Genomic DNA, 25,829 nt, shown 5'->3' with positions numbered 1-25,829 from the left:
ATAATATTATTTTTCATATCAAAAAATCTATAAGCTGTAATATGCAACGCATACCCAAGAAAAGCACAGGTGGTAGCTCGTTCACCCAATTTAGGTCGTTTAGGATCTGCAAGCCTCACAAAAGCTAAACAACCCCAAATCCTCAAATAACCTAGATTTGGTTTATGCCCCCGCCACAACTCATAAGGTACAATTTTAGTTTTTTTTTTTTGTGTGTGGCACTCTATTTATCACATGGCAAGCTGTCAAAATAGCCTCACCCCAAAGATTTGAGGGAGCACCTAAATCAATAAGTATAGCATTCGTCAAGTCAATTAACGTTCTATTTTTTCTTTCAGCTACGCCATTAGACGAAGGTGAATATGGTGGAGTAGTCTCATAAATAATTCCCAAAGACTGAACAAAAGAGTTAAATCCAAGAGATTCATACTCTCGGCCTCTATCACTTCTAATTCTTTTAATCTTTTTACCGAATTGATTTTCCATTTCAAGAAGGAATTCTTTAAATTTCTCAAAAGCATCACTTTTATTTTTTAATAAATATACGTTTGTGTATTTTGAAAAATCATCAATAAAAGTGATAAAATATTGGTTACCACACTGAGTTAAAATTCCTTCAAACTCACACAAATCAGTATGAAATAATTCTAGTAATTCGGTATTTTTTTCAACACTTTTATGAGGCCTCTTGGTAATTTTTGCTTTACTGCAAACTTCATATTTCTCAAAATTTTTTGTCACTTTAGGAATTAATCCTAAACTACTCATGATTCCCACATATTTACTGTTAATATGACACAAGCGAGCATGCCAAAAATTAATAGAAGACAACATGTAAACCGAATTGGTAGATGGTTTATTAATCTCAACATTCAATCTGAACATCCCATCACAAGCATAACCCTTACCCACTAAAATACCCTTCTTGGTAATCACATATTGATCAGATTCCATAATTTGCTTAAAACCAGCCTTATTCAAAAAATAACTTGACATCAAATTCATCCTCATGGACGGTGTATAAAGCACACCTTTTAAAGTAAGCACACGTCCAGAGGTGAACTTAAGGTCAACCTCACCACTCCCAAGTATCTTGGTTAGATTAGAGTCACCAAGCATAATTGTTTTCTCATCATCATCATCAAAGGGAGTATACACCTTGAACCAAGCTTGATCATAACAAACACGTTTATTAGCACTAGAATCTGCCCACCAACCATCCACATAATTAACCAAGAAAATGTTTGTAATCATCGCCACAAATGGCTCCTCAATAACGTTAGCCTTTGGGGCAGGTGCACGTTTTCGAAATTTGCAAGTTCAAGCAATATGCCCACTTTTGCCACAGACAAAGCATGTAAAATTTTGTAGAGGTGATGGACCTTGATTCTTATTTGGATTAATCCATTTATTGTGAGGTTTACCATAATTCTTCATATTCTTTTTATAAGGCTTCAAATAAGCATTCTTGTAATTGTGACCTTTGGGTAAGTTATTATTTGCTGAAACAAAATTTACCTTTGTGGTAGAATTGTCATTACCTGCTTGTGTTATTAATGCATCTTGGCCTCTAGCCTCCTCTTCGACTCGGAAGCGAGTGATCAACGCCTTTAAGGAAGTCTCCTTTTATTTGTGGCGCATGCTCTTTTGGAATTCTCTCCAAGATGGCGGTAGTTTGTCAACAAGTCCTGCAATTACCAAGTTGTCACCAATCTTGATGCCTTCAGATCTTACTTCTGCAACTATCATTTGGAAATCTTGTGCTTGCACCACAATAGATTTTCCATCCACCATTTGGAAGCAAAAAAAGCGACTAGCTGCATACTTTTTTGCTCCTGCCTCTTCAGTATCATACTTAGTCTGTAAAGCTTTCCAAATTTTCTTTGCGGAAGTGTAAGTGGTGTCATAGTAATCATAAAATTGATTAGCAAGAAAATTTAAGAGATAAAAGCGACATTTATACTCATCTGTATTATAGGAAGCCACTTTTGCTTCATGTGCCTTGTAGTCTTCATCATTCATCTCCTCGGTTGGGATTTTGTTTGGATTCTTCTCGGTAAGAACATATGCAACTTTCAAAAGGCTAAGGTAAAAAAGAACTTTTCCTTTCCACCTCTTAAAATGAACTCCTTTGAACTTGAAAGGCTTTTTGAGATCTCCAATTCCATCATTGGTTTTTTCTGGTACTTGTTCCATGGTTGATCTCCTTAAAATTGTTGGTGAAAATACCGGAAAAAATTATATTTTATTGATAAATAATGCAAAGAAAATGAGATACAAATAGATTAGGTTGAGGCACGGATATCTCGTTTTCTTTAAGGAGATCAAGCCCATTGCGATAGGAAGAACCCAAATACTGATGCAGCAATCACAAAACTATGACTTGTCCCCTCCAGAATACAACAGCCCGATCACTTGTCGTATGGTTCAGGCCAACTCTGCACAAGATGGTGAACCCAAAGCTCCACCAAGAAAAACACCCATCTTTGCTAGTAATCTCTCTTGTATAGAAAATAGTTGATGTGTGTGGTGTAAGAGTAGATGAGAGGAACTATTTATAGGCCACTAGGACCTTACAAATTACACCAAAAAATAATGACCATTAAATAAGAGAAAATGGAGAGACTCCAAATAATAAAGAGAAAATGGAGAGACTCCAAATAACAACTTACCACCAAGTTCATGAATTCTAATTAACCTCCATTCAAGATAAGATTCATGAATCAAACAAAAGAAGATTCATGAACAAAAATATATAAATAAATAAATAAATAAATAAAAGATATTAAAATGGTCTAACAGTAAGTAAACGCATCTCTTCTCTTTCTCTCTCTCTTCCATGTTAACTAAAAGAATGGCTGCAGTTAGCAAACAATTTAACCTTCCTTTGGAAATATTTAATTTAGTGTGATTTTTCTTTTCTTTTTTTTTTACTAATTTAGCTTTGTTAAATTAGTTTTGTTTGGAAAGAATTATTGATTTTTTTTTTTTTTTTTGGTGATAGTTGTAAGAGAAAAAATGAAATGATTATGATTTGCATGTGACATTTTATTTTGTACTTATTTAGTCAATTTAACACTTGCCAAACGAGACCTTAATAAACAATCAAACTAACTAACAAGTTAACAATTGGAGCACAAAAATCTTGCTATCGGTGTGTGTCCGGTAAATGGCTAGAATTTCAGTACTAAATGCATTTTTTGTAAAGCTGAAGTTGAATCTAAATCATGTTGTTAATATATATATATATATATATTATATATTCTTAGATATATTAGGTGTCCCATTATCTGGAGGCTTTGGTTGAATCTTATGAATTGGTGGGTTTTAATTTGGGTAATGCCTGATAAGGTAGTTGGGTTAATTGAGTGGTGAAGGGCTTTTAAATGGAAGAAGTTGGAAAATAAAATTTGGAATGCCATACAACTGGCAGTGATATGGTCCATTTGGAGACTTAAAAATGAGTGTATTAGATTCAGATGGAGAAGCTTTGCGAGTTAATATGTTAGAATTGCTCTATTGGTCAATGCTCACTGTAAGGACTGCAGGTACTATGTACATGACCTGGTTTCTAATTGCATCAGGTTTGGTTTTTTTCTACTAAACTGCGGTTGAGTTAAAGAATGAGGAACATAGTTTGAGCTTAATTGGGCTGATGATATGTGTTATGGTCTACTGGTACTGATTTGCCTAGGTGGTCTGATGATATTGATCTATGTCTGTTGTTTTGTGCTGCCTTGTAATTGTTGAGCTTAGTGTTTGAGCTGCTTGGTGATGGTGTTGTTGTTGAGCTTGGTGTTTGGGTTACTTGGTAGTGGTGTTGCTTTTATTTTTTTGAGTTTGTTGTTGTTGTTTTTTTGTTTCATTTTTGTTAGTTCCTTACCAACTTTGAGGCTGGTGCTAGCAAGTGATTGTGTATGCTTTTTGGTGCTACTCTAGTTGGGATCTTAAAATCATATTGTGATGCTCGCACTTTCCTCCCTTTATTGATGTAATTCATTCTTTGTAAGTTTGATTTCATCAATAAAAATTTTCTTTTATTGATCAAAATAATAATAATAATAATAATAATAATAATAATAATAATAATAATAATAATAATAATAATAATAATAATAATAATAATAACTTAGAGGCAGTGAAAAGTTTGTGGGAAAAAAAATGGTTAAAAGAGTAGAAATCTTAAGCAAAACAAAAGTACACTGATTATCTAACTTAATGTTTTTATTTGTTGAAAATAATCTACCATGTAAGTTCTTCACAATTAAGATCAAACAATTGAGAAATGCAAAATATATTGATTATTTTATCAAGAGGTCTAAATGAACTCTAATAGGTGGGACTCACCTATGGGTTTGATGTTCAATAATGATTCATATCCCATAAAAATAAAAATAAAACACAGGGCCAAAACATCACATCAGATGGGGCTTACAAACACATTAGAGATATTAGAGTTCCTTTTCTAGAGCTTCCAAACATTTTCCTTTGATGCTTTGGTTTTTTTTTTATTTTTTTAATACCTTACAACCTCATTAGAGCCCTTGTTAGAGCTCCAAATTTAGATTTATGTATCATTGCTCTTGAAAATATTGTTGATATATTTATTTGGTCAAAAAACGATTGGGAGGGAGCTCTAATAAAGGAGCTCTAATGAGGTCTAATAGGAGTGGGCCTCATTATGATGTGATAGTTTGGCCTTTTTTGTTTTAAATTTCCTGCTACATCATTAGAGTTCAATTAGAACTCCAAAATTAGGAGATGAATCATTGCTCTTATTTGGTTATATATGAGTAAAGAATAAAGATTGAGAGTAGGGCTGGACATAGGGTTATCAGAATTGCCCAACCTGCCCAACCCTAACCAATTCGCATACAATTGGACAGTTTCGTAAACACAATACGGGTGGATGTGGTTTGGAATATGACATGATTGCGGGTTTAACCCACACCCGCAAGAACCCGCCCACCCTTGTTTTTATTTATTTTTTTATTTTTTTATTTTTAAACCTGGACCGTTGTTATTTTATTATTGCATTTCGGATGAATAAATGAAGAATTACTTTAGGTAAGCTTAGGATTTTTAATGATTTTACTTTAATTGTATTGTTGAGTAGTAGATAGTGAATGAGATTTATGCTAGTTTAGGATTTTGAAAGATGTGCTTGTGTTAGTTTATGATTTGATTTAAAAGTTTAGGATTTTGAATGATTTGTTTGTATTAGAAATTGATTTTGTTGTGTTTTTAATTTTATAAGTGTTAATTCATTAATTATTAATGTTGGAGAATTTTAAAAAATAGGGAGAAAATGACCCAAAATAAATATTTACAAAATGGGGGAAAAAAATAAATTTTGAAAGAAAAAAGTCTAATCCGCGAACCCTATCGGCACAAATCGTAACCCGCACTGCGGGCAGTTACAAGTTGAATTTTCCCTAAACCGCATACATGCAGACGGGTCCAAACCGATCCGCAAACCGTCCAAAACCGAATTGCGATCACCCCTAATTGAGAGCTCTAATTTTGAAGCTCTAAGGAGAGGTCTAGTGATGTGGCAAAGAGTAGGACTCACATGTGATGTGATGTGCGTGCCTATTTTTCTTTTCTTTTCTTTTCTTTTTTTTTCTTTTTTCTCTTGCCACATCACTAGAGTTCTAACTCCAAAATTAGAGCTCTCTATTATTGTTGTATGAGTAAAATATAGATTTATTAAAATAAAAAACTTATAAAAGGTGTTCTAGGATTCCAAAAACACATCTTTCCTAAAATTTAATATCCAACATATTAGGAGTTTATGGAGAAGGTAATATTAGATATGATAAAAAAAAAATATTATGAAATGTTTTACGAAGATTCTTCATCTTTAGATTAGCACATTATAAAACACTACACACTAATTGAATGATGGAAAATCTTCATGAAGTATTTTATTATACCTAGCATTACTCATTTATCCATTTATGTCTATTACTAATTTAATTGAGTCTGGCAAATAAGAGTAACTGGAATACAATAAAAAGAAAAAAAGAAAAAAAAAAGAATGAAGAGTAAGACACATTTTTTTACTGAATTAAAAGCATTTTTTACATTCAAGACATTATTCAATTTTTTTTCACCAATTTCAATAAGCTTTTTACCTCAATCTCGATACTAAATATTGTATTAAGGACACTTGTTAACATTTCTCCATCTTCGGCAAAAAGTTCTATTAAACTATGATCATTACTTCTATTGTTCACTGCAAAACCATGATAAATATCAACCAAATATTTTTGTATTGATTTCATTACCAGACAAGAAAGTATTTTCTCAGAAGGAGAGAACAAATTTTATTCTTTAGACATGGTTTCTCATCCTCTAGTGCAAATTTCAAGTACCATAAATGTATATAGGTCTCCATCACTGCATCTTAACCTTTTATTTCTCACATTTTATAAAGAGTCATAAAATTGTATAGATAACCAAACACAAATTTACAATACAAAGTGATAGGGGAGTTTGTGTCAAGCAAATGGGACGAGCTAGTTGTGACTTGGGCCTTGCCGTTGGATTATGCGACCGAGTTGGCATAGCCGAGGGCAGTTTGGCCAAGGTTCTAGATCATGCAGCTGAGTTAGCCCAAGGTCCGGAAGTTGGACTGGGCTAGTTGTTCGGCGTGGATCATTAGATGAGTTAGGTGATGCGATGGTCCAAGGCTAAGCAAGCTCAGCGAGGACAAATAGGTACGGCTGAAGAAGTCGGTTAAACTCCTCAGATTTTGGCCAGTTGAGAGTAATACGATTGCAAAAGGCGGACTGTAGCGTTATACGAGAAGTAACTCGGCAGGATTTACTACGTGGCCCAATCAAAATACAAGGAGACGAATCCACTAAAGTTGTGCGTCCATACCGTTTGGCGGTTTGGCCAAACATTGTTTGGCAATATTGACGTGTACATGTGTAAAGAATAAAGAGGGCAGTACAACCACACGTCCAAAAAAGAACGAGCAGAATGGTGCGCGCAGAAGGTATTTAAACTATGTAGAGCCTCCATACAATAGGTCTGGGAATTCTTGTTATCAGAGCTAACCTACCACTTTGTCTCCTCCCTCTCTCTCTTTTTCTCTTCCTCTCTAAGGGTGCTAACTTGACCGTCGGAGGGGTTTTCTGGCAGCATACTCGCCGGGTAGCTCGCCATCATTGTATTCTCAGGTTATTCTGAGCAAAGCGAAGCTTGGACATGAGGAGTACAAACAGCAACGAATATTTGCTCCCTATACAATTGGCGTCGTCTGTGGGAATTCGACAAACAAAACCTTGTCCTCTAATCTTTTTCGGTCATCTTTTATGGTGAACAACGACGACATTCTGCTATCCGCCATCGACGGCATCACGCCAAAGTCCATTCAACACAGAGATGGTTTGCCTACCATTTCGACGATGGCTGGTATGGAGACCTCCGTGCGAGGACTTCCTAGAGATACGCGAGACAAGCGCGCAAAGAGTTCTGGGTGCTCTGTCAGCCCACAAAAGCGTCGCCGACGGCAAGACTCACACACTCAGCACTTGAAAGACAAGTTGAGAGACCAAGATACCATCATCAAGAAGATGACGACGGAGATGGAGCCCATAAAATGCCAGATAAAGGGAAAGGGCGTTGCTGGAGTGGGGAACCACAGTAAGCATGCCTATTTTCGCCATTTCGACAGTCAGAATAGACACTACACCCTTTCACTCTTCGTCACGAGTAACTTCAGAGCTGGAGACTACGTCACACCAGCGGCGACATCTCGTACACAGGACAACAGTTACCACCACTTACGTCTGACGATGGTATTGGGATGTTCATACTCCGATCGTTCGAAAAGCCTGCGAGATGTGTTGGAGAAACACGCTCGCCGGCGGGAAACGCAGAGGGTGAGCTAGTAAAGTGGTTGCCATGTCACCACCATGCTTGGCAGCACACGCACTACCAGATAGAGAGTTGGCAAGGCTGAGCGCCACCTCTTTTTCTGTAGAGATCGAGAAAACATCGCTCCCCCCCAGGTTCCATAAGCCAAAGTTCACACTCTATGACGGAAAGACCGATCCATACATGCACGTAAGCTACTTCTGGCAGGTTATGGCTGGGCATAGGCAAAATGATGCGCTCATGTGCCCAATTTTTCTATCGAGTTTGGGTGAGTTAGGCCTAAAATGGTTCAAGAGACTGCCAGAGGAAGTATCAAGCGGTGGCAGCAATTGGTGGAGGCATTCGTGACATGATTCAAAACCAACACCAAAACATCCAAAAAAGTCGACCACCTTTTGGAAATCAAGATGGAAACAGGTGACTCCTTGAAGGCGTACAATGCCAAGTATTGGGAGACATTCAATGAGATTCTTGATTGCCCGACAAACCTAACAATCACCCAGTATAAGCGCGGTCTTCCAGTCGGACATAGACTGAGAGACTTGCTCACAGTGAATCAACTGCTGGCCATGGAACGGCTCATGCAACACATTAATGAGCACATTTGAGTTGAAGATGATGCAACCGCAGCTACCGTGAAGGCAAGTCTAGTAATAGAGGACAAGAGAGTAGCCGGACAAATTCACGCAGTTAGATAAGAGGACGTCCGTGCAAACAGACAAGGACGAGATATAGGGAGTTCAGTTTTGGAAGACATCAGTAAGAAGACCGAGGAAAGGGGGCATAAAACTCGCAAAATATAAATGGCCGATCTATTTTCGGAACGCCGAATGTAGCCAATATGAAGTTTTATTCTTAGTTTTACTTTTGTAACCCTTTCTACTATTGACATAATGAAACAAATAGATCGTTTTTTAAGAAGTGTTATATTTTCGTCCCACTAAGTAAATTTAGCGTGGTTCAAGGGGCAACTAATGATCATTTGACGAAAATATGAAAATTCCTCGCCAAACAGATTTTGTTCGGTGAGAGATTTGTTGATGGTTTTGTTCAACTTTAGAATTCCTTGCCAGGCGAATTTTTCTTAGCAAGAGGTTTGTTGATGGTTTTGATCAACTTTGGAATTCTTTGCCGGGCAAATTTTGCTCGGCAAAAGGGTTGTTAATGGTCTTGCCGAGCTGACCTAGCTCACTGACTTTGGAATTCCTTGTCGGGCGGATTTTGCTCGACAAGAGGTTTGTTGATGGTTTTGATCAACTTTAAAAATCTTTGCCGTGCAAATTTTGCTCAGTAAGAGGTTTGTTGATGGTTTTGATCAACTTTGGAATTCCTTGCAGGCAAGAGGGTTGTTTATGGTTTTGATCAACTTTAGAATTTTTTGCCGAGCTGACCTAGCTCGCCAACTTTGGAGTTCCTTGTCGAGTTGATTTTGCTCACCAAGAAACAAGTTGTTGAGCTAATTTTGCTCGCCAAGAAACAAGTTGTCGAGCTAACTTTGCTCGCCAACATTGAAATTCCTTGCTAAGATGATTTTGCTCGCCAAGAAACAAGTTGTCGAGTTGACTTTGCTCACCAACGTTGAAATTCCTTGTTGAGCTGATTTTGCTCGCCAAGAAGCAAGTTGCCGAGCTGACCTTGCTCGCTAACTTAGGAGTTCCTTGCCGAGTTGATTTTGCTCGCCAAGAAGGAAGTTCCAGAGCTAACCTTGCTCGCCAACTTTGGAGTTCCTTGCCGAGCTAATTTTGCTCGCCAAGAAGCAAGTTGCTGAGCTGACTTTGCTCGTCAACGTTGAAATTCCTTGCCGAGCTGATTTTGCTCACCAAGAAGCAAGTTGTTGAGCTGACTTTGCTCGCCAATTTGGAAGTTCCTTGCCAAGCTAATTTTGTTCGCCAAGAACCAAGTTGTCGAGCTGACCTTGCTCATTAACTTTGGAGTTTCTTGCCGAGCTAATTTTGCTTGCCAAGAAGCAAGTTACTGAGCTGATTTTGCTCACCAACTTTGGGGTTCCTTGCCAAGCTGATTTTGCTCTCCAAGAAGCAAGTTGCAGAGCTGACTTTGCTAGCCAATTTTGAAGTTCCTTGTTGAGCTAATTTTGCTCGCCGAAAAGCAAGTTGCCGAGTTGACCTTGCTCACCAACTTTGGGGTTCCTTGCCGAGTTGATTTTGCTCGCCAAGAAGCAAGTTGTCAAGCTAACCTTGCTCACTAACGTTGAAATTCCTTGCCGAGCTGATTTAGCTTGCCAAGAAGCAAGTTGTCGAGCTGACTTTGCCCATCCCTTCTCTTTCTCTCTCTCTTCTCCCTCTTTGCTCCATGTTTACTAAAAGAATGGCTGCAGTTAGCAAACAACTTAGCCTTCCTTTGGAAATAATTAATTTAGTGTGATTTTTATTTTTTTTAGCTTTGTTAAATTAGTTTGGTTTGGAAAGAATTATTGATTTTTTTTTTGGTGATAATTGTAAGAGAAAAAATGAAATAATTATGATTTGAATGTGACATTTTATTTTATTAGCTTATTTAGTTGTTTTGTCTTTTTGAACTTATTTAGTCAATTTAAGACTTGCCAAACGAGACCTTAATAAACAATTAAACTAACTGACAAGTTAACAATTGGAGCACAAAAATCTTACTAACGGTTTGTGTCAGGTAAACGGCCAGAATGTCAGCACTGAATGCATTTTTTGTAAAGCTGAAGTTGAATCTGTGAATCATGTTGTTAATATATATATATATATGGTATATATTCTTAGATATATTACATGTCCCTTTATCTGGAGGCTTTGGTCGAATCTTATGAATTGGTGGGGCTTAATTTTGGTAATGCCTGATAAGGTAGTTGGGTTAATTGAGTGGTGGAGGGTTTTTAAATGGAAGAAGTTAGAAAATAAAATTTGGAATGCCATACAACTGGCAGTAATGTGGTCAATTTGGAGACTTAAAAATAAGTGTATTAGATTCAGATGGAGAAGCTTTGTGAGTTAATATGTTAGAATTGCTCTATGGGTCAATGCTCACTGTAAGGACTGTAGGTACTATGTACATGACCTTGTTTCTAATTGCATCAGGTTAGGTTCTTTTCTACTAAACTGCAGCTGAGTTAAAGAATGAGGAGCAGAGCATGAGGAACAGAGTTTGAGCTTAATTGGGCTGATGATATGTGTTATGGTCCGTTGGTACTGATCTGTCTAAGTGGTCTGATGATATTGATCTATGTCTGTTGTTTTGTGCTGCCTTGTAATTGTTGAGCTTGGTATTTGGGTTGCTTGGTGATGGTGTTGTTGGTGAGCTTGGTGTTTGGGTTACTTGGTGGTGGTATTGCTTTTATTATTTTGAGTTTGTTGTTGTTGCTTTTTGTTTCGTTTTTGTTAGTTCCTTACCAACTTTGAGGCTGGTGCTAGCAAGTGATTGTGTATGCTTTTTGGTGCCAATCTAGTTAGGATCTTAAAATTATATTGTGATGCTCACACTTTCCTCCCTTTATTGATGTAATTCATTCTTTGTAAGTTTAATTTCATCAACAAAGATTTTCTTTTACTGATAATAATAATAATAATAATAATAATAATAATAATAATAATAATAATAATAATAATAATAATAATAATAATATAATAATAATAATTTAGAGGCAGTGAAAAGTTTGTGGCAAAAAAAAAAAGGTTGAAAGAGTAGAAATCTTAAGCAAAACAAAAGTACACTGATTATCTAACTTAATGTTTTTATTTGTTGAAAATAATCTACGACGTAAGTTCTTCACGATTAAGATCAAACAATTGAAAAATGCAAAATGTATGAGAGCTTTAAACCAAGAGGTCTAAAGGAACTCCAATAAGTGGGACCCACCTATTGATTTGATGTTCAGTAATGATTCATTTCCCTAAAACTAGAGCTCTAATTGAGCTCTAGTAATGTGAAAATTAAAAATAAAGTAAAATAAAAAAAAATACAAGACCAAAACATCACATTAGATGGGGCTCACACACACATTAAAGTTATTAGAGCTCCTTTTCTAGAGCTTCTAAACATTTTCCTTTGATGTTTTGGTTTTTTATTTTTTTTATTATTTTTTTAATACCTTACAACCTCATTAGAGCCTTTGTTAGAGCTCCAAATTTAGAGTTATGTATCATTGCTCTTGAAAAAATATTGCTGATATATTTATTTGGTCAAAAATGATTGGAAGCTCTAATAAAGAAGCTCTAATGAGCTTTAATAGGAGTGGACCTCACTATGATGTGATGTTTTGGCCTTTTTTTTAAAAAAAAAATTCCTACTATATCATTAGAGCTCAATTAGAAATCCAAAATTAAGAGATGTATCATTGCTCTTATTTGGTTATGTATGAATAAAGAATAAAGATTGAGAGTAGGGCTGGGCATAGGATTATCAGAATCGCCCAACCCGAATCGATCCGCATACAAAAGGACATTTTCGCAAACACAGTGCTGGCGGAGGTGGTTTGGAATATGACATGATTGCGAGTTTAACCCGCACCCACAAGAACCCACCCACCCTTGTTTTTTTTTTTTAAAAAAAAACCTGGACTGTTGTTATTTTATTATTACATTTTGAATGAATAAATGAATAATTACTTTTAGCTAAGCTTAGGGTTTTTAATGATTTTACTTTAATTGTATTGTTGAGTAGTAGATAGTGAATGAGATTGATGATCTAGTTTAGGATTTTGAAAGATGTACTTGTGTTAGTTTATGATTTGATTTAAAAGTTTTGGATGTTGAATGATTTGTTTGTATTAGAATTTGATTTTATTGTGTTTTTAATTTTATAAGTGTTATTCATTAATTATTAATGTTGAAGCATTTTAGAAAATAGGGGGAAAATGACCCAAAATAAATATTTACAAAATGGGGGAAAAAAATAATTTTTTTTTAAAAAAAGTCCAATCTACAAACGGCCTGCACATTCATGAACCCTATCGGCACAAATCGCAACCCGCACTACAGGTAGTTGCAGGTTGAATTTTTCCTAAACCGCATAAATGCGGACTGGTCTAAACCGATTCGCAAATTGTCTAAAACCGAACCGCGATCACCCCTAATTGAGAGCTCTAATTTTAAAGCTCTAAAGAGAATTCTACTGAAGTGGTAAGGAGTGAGGCTCACATGTGATGTGATGTGTGTACCTATGTTTTTTTTTTCCTCTTTTACCACATTACTAGAGTTCTAACTCCAAAATTAAAGCTCTCTATCATTGTTGCATGAGTAAAATATAGATTTATTAAAATAAAAAACTTATAAAAGGTATTCTAGGATTCCAAAAACACATCTTTCCTAAAATTTAATATCCAACATATTAGGAGTTTATGGAAAAGGTAATATTAGGCATGATAAAAAAAAATATTACGAAATGTTTTACAAAGATTCTTTATCTTTGGATTATCACACCATAAAACACTATACACTAATTGAATGGTGACAAATCTTCACTAAGTATATTATGATACCTAGCATTCCTCATTTATCCATTTATGTTTATTACTAATTTAATTGAGTTTGGCTAATAAGTGTAACTGAAATACAAGAAAAAATAAATAAATAAATAAATAAATAATAGAATGAAGAGTAGGTCACATATTTTTTTATTGTATTAGAAGCATTTTTTACATTCAAGACATTTTTCGATTTTTTTTCACCAATTTCAACAGGCTTTTTACCTCAATCTCGATACTAAATAATGTATTAAGGACACTTGTTAACATTTGTCCATCTTTGGCAAAAAGTTCTATTAAACAGTGATCATTACTTCTATTGTTCACCGCAAAACTATAATAAATATCAACCAAATATTTTTGTATTGATTTCATTACAAGACAAGAAAGTAATTGCTCAGAAGAAGAGAACAAATTTTATTCTTTAGACATGGTTTCTCATCCCCTGGTACAAATTTCAAGTACCATAAATATATATAGGTCTCCATCACTACACCTTGACCCCTAGTTCTCACATTTTATAAAGGAGTAAGGATCCTCTAGAGTAATTTTTTCTTAAAGTTTCCTAGAGTGCTACATTGTGTGGTTGAGATTTACTGACAAGTCACATCAAAAAAAATTGATGTGACTTGTCAGTAAATCTCAACCACACAATGTAGCACTCTAGGAAACTTTAGGAAAATTTCACTCTAGAGGATCCTTGATGTTTATAAAGAGTCATAAAATTGCATAGATAACCAAACACAAATTTACAATACAAAGGACACACACTACACACATAACAAATTCAACATCCATAATGCATAATACCATAGGGAAATGCAAGCACATTTTTGGAGCCTTACTCATAAAGTCTTGGATCTGATAATCTTGGGATTGGAATTACGACAAGAGGAATCTTCTTCTTCAAGACGATCCCAAAGCTCTCCGTCAAGTCCAGTTTCTCTCCTTCAGGCAATTTCCACTCAAAAGAGTGTACAAGTGAAGCTATTGAAAACATGAATACCCTCTCGGCCATTGAAATCCCGGGACAAATTCTTCGACCAGACCCAAATGGAAAATAAGCAAAGTCATTCCCAGTATAATCCCACTTACCGTTCAAAAATCTCTCCGGATCAAACTCCAAAGGGTTTTCCCAAATCAAAGGGTCTCTATGTATTGCCCAAACATTAAATAAGATACGAGTACCCTTTGGGATTGTGTAACCTCCAATAGTACATGTCTCACTTGGGGAGTGAGGTATCAAGAGTGGGAGGATTGGATGCAAACGCAAAGTCTCTTTCATTATTGCATATAAGTATGGTAATTTGGGGATGTGAGACTCGTCTACTATGTGATCTTTGCCCACTATTGTGTCTAGTTCTAGTTGGAGTTTTTGCATCACTTGTGGTTTGTTCATCATCTCAGCCATGGCAGCCTCGACTGAGTTGATAGTCGTGTCCGTCCCACCAACCACCATATCCTGTCCATGGATTACTCTTCAGGATGCTAATAATCACCAATTATAACTTGTATTGAGTACTAGAATTAAATGTGCATGCTATATATCAATATAACTTGATGATCAATGGCTTCATCGTACAACTGCTTTGGTGGGTACTGCATGCAGAGCCCATCAAATGATGACCAAAAGAAAAGAAAATTATAGAAATCATATAACCACGATGAACACACACACCAAACCAAAAAAAAAAAAAAAAATCCTGAGACTATACACTACAACAAATAAGAATTTTAGAAATTAAAAATGAAAATTTTGTTGTAAAAGACATTCAGGGACCAATTTCTATCGTCATGAGAATAGTTGCTATAAGGTCTTCCCGAATAGTCCAAAACAAGACTTTCAGCGACAAAATTTTGAAAATGTCACTAATAAATAGACTTTTAAGGACAAAATAATTTAGTCGCAAAATGTTTATTTTTTGAGACAAAAAATTTGGTCCCAAAAGGATAATAATTCATCACTAATGTCTAATTTTTGTTGCTAAAAATAAAATAACGACACTTTTCGTAACAAAAATATTTGATTCCTAAAGAATAATTTTATTCTTAAATTTTGGTCTATAAAATCTTAAATTTTTATAGTGATAGTCTGCACTAGTGCTTCATTAACACTTAATCTTCTTAATCAAAAAAGAAAAAATAATAAATTAATTCAATTGATATTTTTTTATGCAGGTACAATGGATGGAGTTTCGCTATTTTTATTTTTTTTTAAGGATGGGAGGTTTTTTTTTTTTTTTGGTTACGTTGTTACCACATACTTAGGCAAAGTTTAGGGGGAGCCAAAACACCAAATAACATCATCACTTTTTCTATTTTTTAGCATGTTTTTCTATAAAAATTTAAAAAATAAACTAAAATATAATCAATTCACAAACGAGCTATTAGGGACTTGCGTTTGAATCCTCCCAAACCTTGAGGCCGTTAGATGTTTTCCTAGTCGTTAGCTTCAGGGCTTCGAGATTAGTTGAGGTGCAAGCTGTCCAGACGACATATAAAAAAATAAAAAAAATAAAAAAATAAAAAATTGTATAGATTGAACTGAGCATAATTTTTCATTGAAAATTGATTAATTTTTATTGCAGAATTATTTTCAAAAAAAAAATGTGACTTTGGTTTGAGTCTTTTAGATTAAGTTTTTTGTTTTTTGTGTTTTTTTTTTTAGTGAATATTTTTAAAATTTTAAGCATTTTTTTTACTTTTTTAGATGCGCCTTACTTAGATGCATCTAAAAAGTAAAAAAATTATGAAAAAATATTTTTAAAAATTAATAAATACACAAAAATATGAAAGCTATACTGAATTCTAGTATTTTTTTATATATTTTTCGTATTTAGTGAATTTAAAAAAAAATTCACAAAATTATACTTTTTATGTGTATTTATGTTAGGTGTGTCTAAAAATTTAAAAAAATTGTTTAAATATTAAAAAAATTCAGAAAAAAATAAAAAAATATGGAAAACAAGAAAGTAATATTATGTCAGTCTAGCTAGGATTTGAAAGTTTCACTTTGATACTTTTTGCTTATTGCCTCCCCTTTATTGATGTAGTTTCATAGGTATTGTATGCAGATTCGTCAATAAAGTTTATTTTTTGTTAATCAAAAAAAAATATTTACTCTATATATCACAATACTTTGTAACAAATATTACAATATATCATAAGTTTTCTCACGAATAACAAGTAACATTTCTCATTCTTTGTAATTCCTAAAATCATCATCATTGTAATATAATTATGGAAAATGATTGGTGGCCCTAAAAAAATTGCCCCTAATACCCCTAATTTCCATTTTGGGAAACTGTTTTTTTTTTTCTTTCTTTTTTCCTTTTTTTTTTTTTTTTTTTTTTACTTGAAATGGAATTTCGGGGCATTCGAGCCCCGAAATCTCGGGCCCTCAAGCAGCGCCGTATAATTATATAAGGAAAATGATTGGTGGCCCTAAAAAATTTGCCCCTAATGCCCCTAATTTCCATTTTTAGAAACTGTTTTCTTTTTTTCTTTCTTTTTTCCTTTTTTTTTTTTTTTTTACCTAAAGTGGAAATTTCGGGGCATTCGAGCCCCGAAATTCGGGCCCTCAAGCAGCGCCGATTATATAATTCATGACTTTCACTTTAAATTCGCTTCTTTTTTTTATTAGAACACAAAAAACAGTTATATTAAAAAACAAGCACACAAACAGATCAAGAAAAAAAAAATAGATTATCTATTTTTTAGAGTCAAACGTGATAAAATAAAAATATTATAATTATGAGATAAATCTAATTTTATTTATTTTTTATGAATGATATAAACGAAAAACTCTACAGAATGAACTGTTGAAATAATCAAAATATGACCCGTGGTGAGTCCACGAATACTAACATAAAATAAAGCTGGTCACTACCAAATTTTGTGACCCCCACAATCCCCAATTGATTAGTGACCGCTCATTATTTTATTTTATTTTTTTCCCTCTTTCTCTCCCCCTCTCTCACAAATGATGTGGCGGTTGTGGGGTCCTGCGGATCTGTAGCATGACTGTATGGTAAAATTTTAGATTTTGAATTTGAAAAAAATCCACTCCAATATAAAATGGTAAAAAAGAGGGGAGATTTTTTTTTTTGGTCAAAAAAAAAAAAAAAAAAGGGCGGGAGATGAATGAAGGAGACGAATTATACCATGAGCATAGCTTTGACCTGTGCCATGGTGAGAGGGGTTTTGGCTTCACGTCCTCCATCTTTGTGCTCCAACAAAAATTGCAAGAAATCCTTACTCTCCTTCTCCCCACCCTCTCCATCCCTTTTCATCCGTTGATCGATCATCATGTCGAAGATCTCATCCACCCGTTTCATCACCCCTCTCATCTTCTTTTCAATCCCCTGCAAATCAAAACGGGCCAAACCCGGATAAAAATCCGACATGTTAGGCTTCCCCAACAAACGAATCACCCCATCGAACCCGATGCTAACTCTATCCTCCCCCTCAATGCTACAACCCCACAACATGTTCGTAACAACGTTGAGCAGAGTCAAAAACATCTGATCACTTATGTTCACCGGAGACCCCACCCGGTTTCTGAAGATATACCCGATTGTTTTCCGGATCTCCCCTCGCCGAAGACTGTAGACAGAGTCCAACCGAGTGTTGGAGAGCATTCCACGCACGGCCAATTTCCTGAGCATCCGCCACTCGGAGCCGTAGTGACTCCACGCCACGTCACCGCCACCGTAGGCGGACTGCTTGGCCGCGACAGAGACATCGCGGTTGGCGAAGGTGGTGTCGTGGTCTTTGAGCATCTCACGTGCGATGGCGGGAGAGCTGACTACGATGGTGAGCTTTTGGCCGAGCCAGAGGGTGAGGATGGGACCGTAGGTCTTAGCCAGGGTTGTGATATATGTGTGAAACTCGGGGTCAAGAGAGAGGAGGTTCCCAACTAGGGGTAGTGTGTGAGGACCTGGTGGCAATGGTGGTCGTGGGTTGTTCTTTTTTGATTGGTTGATGAATGTCCATGCAAACCATGACATGGTGGTGAGGAGGACCAACATGGTGGCAGTGAGATGTATGTTTGACAACAAAAGCTCATTGCCATTGTTTTTGGTCGTCCACCACCACCATGACAGAGTTTGTGAGGGGAAGGTGACTAGTTTTTGGAGCATCGTTATGAGGCTTAGAGCATGGGATAATACAGAATGGAAAAAGGGTGAAAGTTGTATGCAAAACCCACAAGTAATGATCGTTATTTATAATTGTGTGGGGATAATAGGACAAGAAGAATTGAATCTTTTATCACATATTATTTTTTAAAATAAAAATCTTTTTGTTTATTTATGTTTCATTTAGTAATATTATAAATTCAAATTTATTGTCTACAAATTATCTAGAATTATCATATTATAATTTAAATTTATTATACTTATAAATTTTATATTAGACAAATTCAATCTCAACCACACACTTTCATTTAAGATAAATTTAAAATAGTTAAGTGAGATTCATAGAATTATTCCTTTTTATTTTATTTTTTACCAGGATTAGTTATTTTTATGAAAAAAAGAAAAATGAATCATATGTGTGTTAGTGAAATGTGTGTGCAATGCCACACTTGTCACTTTTAGGTCAAGTTTGGCTATCCTAAATAAGTACACATTTTTTTTTTCCATCACATCATCTCTCTACTTTTTTGCACATCTTTTCATAAAAAGACAAAAAATGTACTTATTTAGGTTATTCCAAACAACCCCTTAGTGTATTATTTTGTGTCAGCTGCATATTATTAGTGTAATAGATCTTACCAATTATATTCATCTCTAATGTAACTATTGACACATCAAATAATACACTAAAAGTGATATAAAACTGAATAATGACGTTGGAATGATATTTTTAAAATTTTAAGTTATAATAATAAATTTTTTAATTTGAAATCAACAATGACAATCATTCTATAATCAAATTATTGCATAACAAATTACGTATCACTGCATAACAAATTACTCTTTCCGTAAGAAAATATTAGCCCCTTATAACAAATTATTCTTTCCGTCCAAAAATATTAGCCCTTATATCATTTTTTATTATCCTAAAATATTAGTCCTTTTTAAAAAATTTAAAACTAAAATAATATGAGTTTCTATTTTGCCATTCTTTTAAATTTATTGACAACACAAAAAGTACAATTATGACAACTGATATTTCTCAAAAAAATATACTATTAAAGGGTAATTTTGAAAAATCATTTTTTTTTTAAAGTGCAATAATTATACTATCAAAAGAAGTTAGGTTGTGTTTGGTAGAGTTTTCTAAATATGATTTGAGAATAGAGTTGTATTTTGAGTTTGTGAGTTTTGGAATTATGATTTAAGTGTAAAAAATTTGTTTGGTTATGGTTTTTGAATAGAGTGTTGTATTTAGCCTTGAATTGAGCGTAGAATTAAGTTTTGAAAGTTTGATGTGACATGTGAAATAAAAAAAATTTGTTTGGTTATGAGTTTTGAAATGAGTTTTCAAAACTTAATTCAAAAAGCTATAATTCATAATCAAACACACAATTCAAAACTAGATTGAAATTTTTGATCAATAGTCATAACCAAACTCTTTTTAAAATTCAATTCAAAAAATGAATTATTAATTTTTTTTTCAAATAATTTTTTTTCCAAATTTTGTTTTTTTCTATTAATTTTTTTTCGAATAATTTTTTTCAATTTCAATTAATTTTTTTTCAAATAATTTTTTTTTCAAATATTTTTTTTCAGTTAATTTTTTTCCAATTAATTTTTTTAATTAATTTTTCTTTTCAATTATAATGTGTATGATCCCATTGTCATAAAACAATAAAAAATAAATATAAATATTTTAAGCCTAAATAAACATATTTTTTGTTTATGTTTGTAACATTTTTCAAACATTTTTTTCAAATCAAACGTGTTTATAGTTTATGCTTTTCTAAAAGTAAACAAAAACCAATTTAAATTTTTTTTATAAATATAAACAAAAAAAAAAAAACGTAAACGCTACCTGAACATTTTTTCATTTGTTAAATTTTATCACTTTGAAAAAACCGTAAACCTATACTGTTGTGCTCACTTTCATTATTGTGCGTCATCCGTGCCTCACCCATGAAGGTCTATACCATCAATAACATTATTGGGGCTATTGATTGAAGTATTTGGCATCGAAATAACAAAATTACCCCTCTTTTATAGAATGCGAAATGAGTCTGTTAGAAAAAAATGAAAAGGCCAACATGGTAATTAAACTCATGAAGAAGACCCATTAATCCTTTGTTGGTTGTCAGATGGCCACTTTTCAATAAAAGAATAAGAAGATGAAAAAAGAAAAAAAAAAAGCCAAAACTCAGCTACAGATTTTTTGATCATTTCTTTCCCTGAAGCTTTATATCAGTTAGCACATCCAACAATTTTACTTTACAACTTTGAGCAGCTTCTTCACCATCTTTATTCCAACAACTTCATTACTTTCAGCAACTTCTTCGCCATCTTTATTCCAACAACTTCATTGCTTCGCAACTTTCAGAAACTTCTTCATCATCTTTATTTACATTAATTATTCCAATAGTATCAATACAACCACCTCCTCTACCACCTACCTCAATCAATTTCATAAGCAATTAATTTCAAAAATTTATATCCGTGTAAAAGAAGAGACGAAGAGTTTTGATTAGAGGTTCACAACACTAGAGTTTCACAATTTTAGAGCTGTAGAAGTAAGCCGAAAAGTTCACCAAACAGGTCGACCCAGCGGTCAACCGATGGGTCATCCGGCCGATCATATGGTGGGTTAACCGGTTTCGCCTGTTCCATCTTCCAGCAAGACTAAATCCGAGGCTCAGTTTTGGCTATCTATTGTCTACCGTTTGCACACCATTTTCATACATTTTGTTATACATTTTTCATAACTTTTGCTATCATTTTGCTTACCTTCATAAGTCATGCTGAGAACAAAAAGAGCCAGACTAGAACGTGGCGAAACCTCTAACCCTCCACGACGCCAACAGTAGATTTATCCAACTATTGATTTTCTCACATACAATCATGAACAAGCTTATCTAAATTTTTCCAACCGACCAATTGTTACTAGGAGAAGGGCAAATCTACCTTATCAATATGATCCTTTGTTGGTTGGCAGATTGGAGACGGTGGGATGGCTACCTTTAACCAATTTACCACAAAAGGTATACCCACGTTTTGTGTATTTATTTTACCTTCACTTTAGACCTATTGAGGGAGAAGTTGGAAAGAATAGTCTGACATCTTATGTGAAAGGTAAAATAATCACACTAAACCCTCACACTTTAGCACAAATTATTGGAATTCAGTCAAGGGATTTACAATGTCATTTTCAGAGTGAGTCTGACTTAGTTAACAATGTTGGTGATATAAGTGAGGTTTATACTACAATTTGTGAGAACCGATTTACCGGTACTAATTTACAAGCAAGACACTTGAAACCCTACCTTCGTATTCTTTATCGATGGATAGTGAAAAATGTCTCTCCCAAAAAAAGAAATTTTGATGTTGTTAATTTATAATGTTTATTTGTTATATTGATTTGAAGTTGGACAAACATTAGATATATGCTACATAATACTGAAGGAAATGATGGTTGCAAATCTTGATACTCTTGGTGGTCGGTCACTACCTTTTGGAGCTCTATTAACCAAAATTTTCAAAGCGCATCATGTCAACCTTGTAGGTAAAGCAAATGTGAAAATCACTTCACCAATTTCAGAGTATACACTGACTCGAGCTAGTGGCGCTGAAAACTTATTGGGATCTATTAATTTTGCAAATGCACCAATATTTGATGATATCGAAGACTCCAATGACAATGCCACGCCACCAAATTAACAACCCCAATACTGGATTGATTATTTGGCGCTAGAATAAGAACGATACAATCAGTGCGTACAATGAGAACAATAAATAGCTAATCAGTTCAATGCATTGGGTAATCGGTTCGACGCCGCTCAGAACTCACTAACTCAACAATTTGGTGAGTTTCGTATAGACACTGGAAGACGTGATGAAGTGACAAGCAACCGCAATGATCATATTGACCATCGAGTCACTCAAGTCTACCATCACTACTTCCATCCACCTCCACCTCCACCTCCACCTCCACCACCACTTGACACTGACGCTTAACTTGTTTCAATGAGCGATTAAATGGTTTACACATATTGTGGTTTTTAGTTGTGTTGCAGATGTACTAGTACTTTCTGTTCTTATTCCTTTTCTTTCTTTCTTAATTTTTTGGTTCATGGATGAATGCACCATTTGTCTTTGTACTTTTTTTTTTTTTTGGTATAATTTACTGATGTCTGTTTTTACTTTTATATGATGTACCTATTTGTTTATTTTATTTTGTTTTTTTAATTACTACCCATTGGACTATGAAGCATGGTGTAACAGTATCATTTTCAAAATTGTATCTTGTATAGATGCAACTGCAATTGTTTTTTTATTTATGAAATGTCAAATATAAATGTTATTTGTTGGAGTGATAACAAAGGAATAAAAAAAAAAGAAAAACAATTCTAATTAAATTTTGATTGAGCTATAATACAGTATTAAAGATGAGTTAAAAAGGTATACCACCAATGTTAAATACATTATGCGACGCTGTTTATTTGTCGCGACACGGATTGGGAATGTGTTGCTCGACTATTATTCCATCGAAATTAATGTCACACGTGGAAAGCGTTGAATTCCTAATTACAATTATGGTTTTTTTTGCAAACAAACTGAAAATAAAATTTAAAAAATTACAATTATGGCTCCTGTGTGAGTAATTTTCTTACCACACTGCCCGCCTAGTAATCAGCTGGAAAACACCGGCAGAATAGATGGCTCCAGTAACCTGTAACAGAAAGAAAGGGCTCTGGCGGTGGCTCCTCCACCCGAGCGCACTCCGACGATCAAGTCAGTATATCTCTCAAAGATAATCAAGTTCTAAACTCATAAGCTTGAGTATAAAATTACGTACCTTAGACCCATGGGGGTGCCTCTCTTTTATAGTTAACTCAATCCAAGTCCTACTAGAAGCATGACTTCTATAGACTTCAATTTAGTGATTACTTAGGATTTCTCAAGAGATAAAGATAAACTCCCTAAGAGATTTATCCTTATCTTGGCTGAGTCCCCTCTTTGTCCTAGGACTCTTGTCCCTTATCCGCTTATCTCGGATTCCGATATCTTCGGAGACAACCTCGGCAACTCCAAGATAACCTCGGCGCAATTTCCATGACACGTGGTACCTCGGCCAAATACGTCGGCATCGTCATGCCACGTGTTGGTACCCAAGAAATATATCCCCACAACTGCCCCCTAGGTTCTATTACCTCGGCATCCTGAGGTGATGGAACCTACATCGATATTTCTTTCTACATAGTGGCTCAAAAACTGTTTGGCCGAAATAATTTATTTTTAAGCCGATGTGTTCTCTTCGGAGAGTAAGAATTCAAATGTACTCTATCACGCGCATGAGCTGTCATGCACATCTAACCGTTCCTTTCACGTGCCTTTTCTTTATTGGCCTGTGTCTGTGACGCGCCTACAAGCTGTCTTTTATTCGTCTGTGCCGTCTAACGTATCCGGTGCTCCAGGCGCAATAAATGCCCTGTTTTGCCGCCGTTTTAAGTTTTTTACAAACCCTTTCTTTCCCTTTTCTTTTCTTCACTTTTTGCATTTCTGATTTCTTGTTTTCTCTCTCTCTAAAAGCTCTAGCATTCTTCGAATCCGCCATTGTTCTGAGTCCCAAATTCTGTGATCATCCTTACTCTTCCATTTCCGTGAAGCTTTCGCTACTGTTACAACTGTCGTCTGGTCTCGGCGAATATTGCTTCGGCTTCAGTTTATCCGGTAAGCAACTGGCCCCCTTACCCTCTTTTTCGAATTCTTGATTGTTTCTGAAGTTTCTTGCCATTGCTATTCTGTTTAAGTGTTATTCGTGAATCTTTCACCTGAATGCGTTTTATTTCATGATTTTATGAACACTTGCACTGTTTCACTACTGTTCTTGGCCCTTAACCCTTTGTATTCTTCGTGTTCTTGATAGCCCATCCCTGTTCTTGTCTCTGAAATTTCGCTTTTGTTCGCTGTTTTTTTTTTTTGTTTTTTTTTTACCAGATCTGTGCCCCCCGATCTTCATCTTTATAATTTTAGGTTTGGGATTTGTCTGTAGAACCTTCAATCTTTTAGGAAAAACTGAAACAAACTTTACCAGCCGTTTCCCAGGTTTTGAATCTGAGGTTCTAGCAACCCTTTTAAAACACCTATTTTCTGAAACACAGCTTTCTGAACTTAGGCCGACGTCATGGGTATGTGGAGACATCGAGTAAATTCCCCAACAAAACTTGAATACTTTAGACAGGAGTTCTCTATCCCAGTCGATGTTCACCTTAGGCTAGCTGGGGATGGTGATTCCATCATGCCCACAGATCATACGATGCCCTTTCCTATTGTAGCCTTTACTGAATGTGGACTCCGGCTTCCACTCAATCCCCTCTTTCGCGAGGTTCTCCACTTCTATAGGTTGAACCCTATGCAACTTACCATCAACTCTTATCGAGTGATTAATGGTATCATAGCCCTGGCTAGGCAAGAGAACATGAGGATCACCCTTGCCAATATCCAATTTTGTTATACCATGTGCCCCCTTAACCTGAAGGAAAGAGGTTATGTCTACTACCTCAAGCCGAGGTCTACCGAGTTCAAAATTGTAGCCGACCTCCCAGATTCCAACAAGGGAGCCGGGGTTGACTTTGTCATTGCTTCGGGAAATTGGGAATTTGGCCCAGATGAAGATGTTCACCTCTACCCTCTTCCTCGAACAGTTAAAGAGGGCAAGGGTAAGAGCCCAGTGTCAATACTTAGTTGTTTCTTTTCTAAGTTTCCAAAAACTCTGTCTGTTTCTAATGTTGGTTTTGCTTGTCTTGCAGATCTTCATCAGCCACCCAAAAACTTTCGTCAATCTTTCTTCCTTGGAAAAGATTTAAAGAAGCTTCTAGAACTTCCAATTCACAAGCGCAAGGCTCCCCTGTTACTAAACTTTATCCCGACATACAAATCCACATTGCCCGGCGTCCCAAAGAAAAAGAAGAAGAGCCTCTCTCCACCTACTGCCACAACTATAACCGCTTCTTCATCCCGAACAGATCAAGAGTCCACATCTGACCCAATCAATCAACCATCCACTTCGGCCCCATACTTGATCCCAATACCAGAGAGAAAACGCCGGCGACGTCTTGTAAAAACTGCCGAAATGGGTCGTGTAAAGCCAATTGCCCAAAATCTCCTTGCCGACCTTCCGACTGATGCTGATGCTGTACCATCCCAATCAATGCCCCCCCCCCCCCCGAAGCCGAAAAGAATCAAGAAGGCCCAGCCTAAGGCCAGAGCTGTTGAGGCTGAAGATAGCCTGCCTATCTCTAAACTGGCTGATAGTAAGAAGACTTCTTCTGTTCCTGCAAAAAGGTACCCAGCCCTCC

General features: G+C 35.3%; 1 protein-coding gene across 1 annotated transcript; it reads right to left on the bottom strand.

Annotated features, from left to right (window-relative positions):
- Positions 1-14,066: 14,066 nt before the first annotated feature.
- On the bottom strand, positions 14,067-18,477 carry LOC114313912 (flavonoid 3'-monooxygenase CYP75B137-like). The gene is made up of 2 exons (XM_028260341.2): positions 17,500-18,477; positions 14,067-14,798 (listed from the first exon to the last, which is right to left on the bottom strand). Exons 1-2 carry the CDS (start codon positions 18,475-18,477, stop codon positions 14,178-14,180), a joined length of 1,599 nt encoding a protein of 532 aa, XP_028116142.2. The 3' UTR covers positions 14,067-14,177.
- Positions 18,478-25,829: the final 7,352 nt, after the last annotated feature.

The sequence above is a fragment of the Camellia sinensis genome, chromosome 13 (assembly GCF_055761805.1).
Source record: "Camellia sinensis isolate YWXY chromosome 13, ASM5576180v1, whole genome shotgun sequence".
NCBI lineage: Eukaryota > Viridiplantae > Streptophyta > Magnoliopsida > Ericales > Theaceae > Camellia > Camellia sinensis.
This window is presented reverse-complemented; position numbering and strand designations above follow the sequence as displayed.

Excerpts from the sequence above, each read along its gene's own strand:
- LOC114313912 (XM_028260341.2), bottom strand. The coding sequence starts at position 18,477 with ATGCTCCAAAAACTAGTCACCTTCCCCTCACAAACTCTGTCATGGTGG. Across the intron at positions 14,799-17,499 it reads AGGTCAAAGCTATGCTCATG|GATATGGTGGTTGGTGGGAC; the intron begins GTATAATTCGTC and ends ATCCATGGACAG.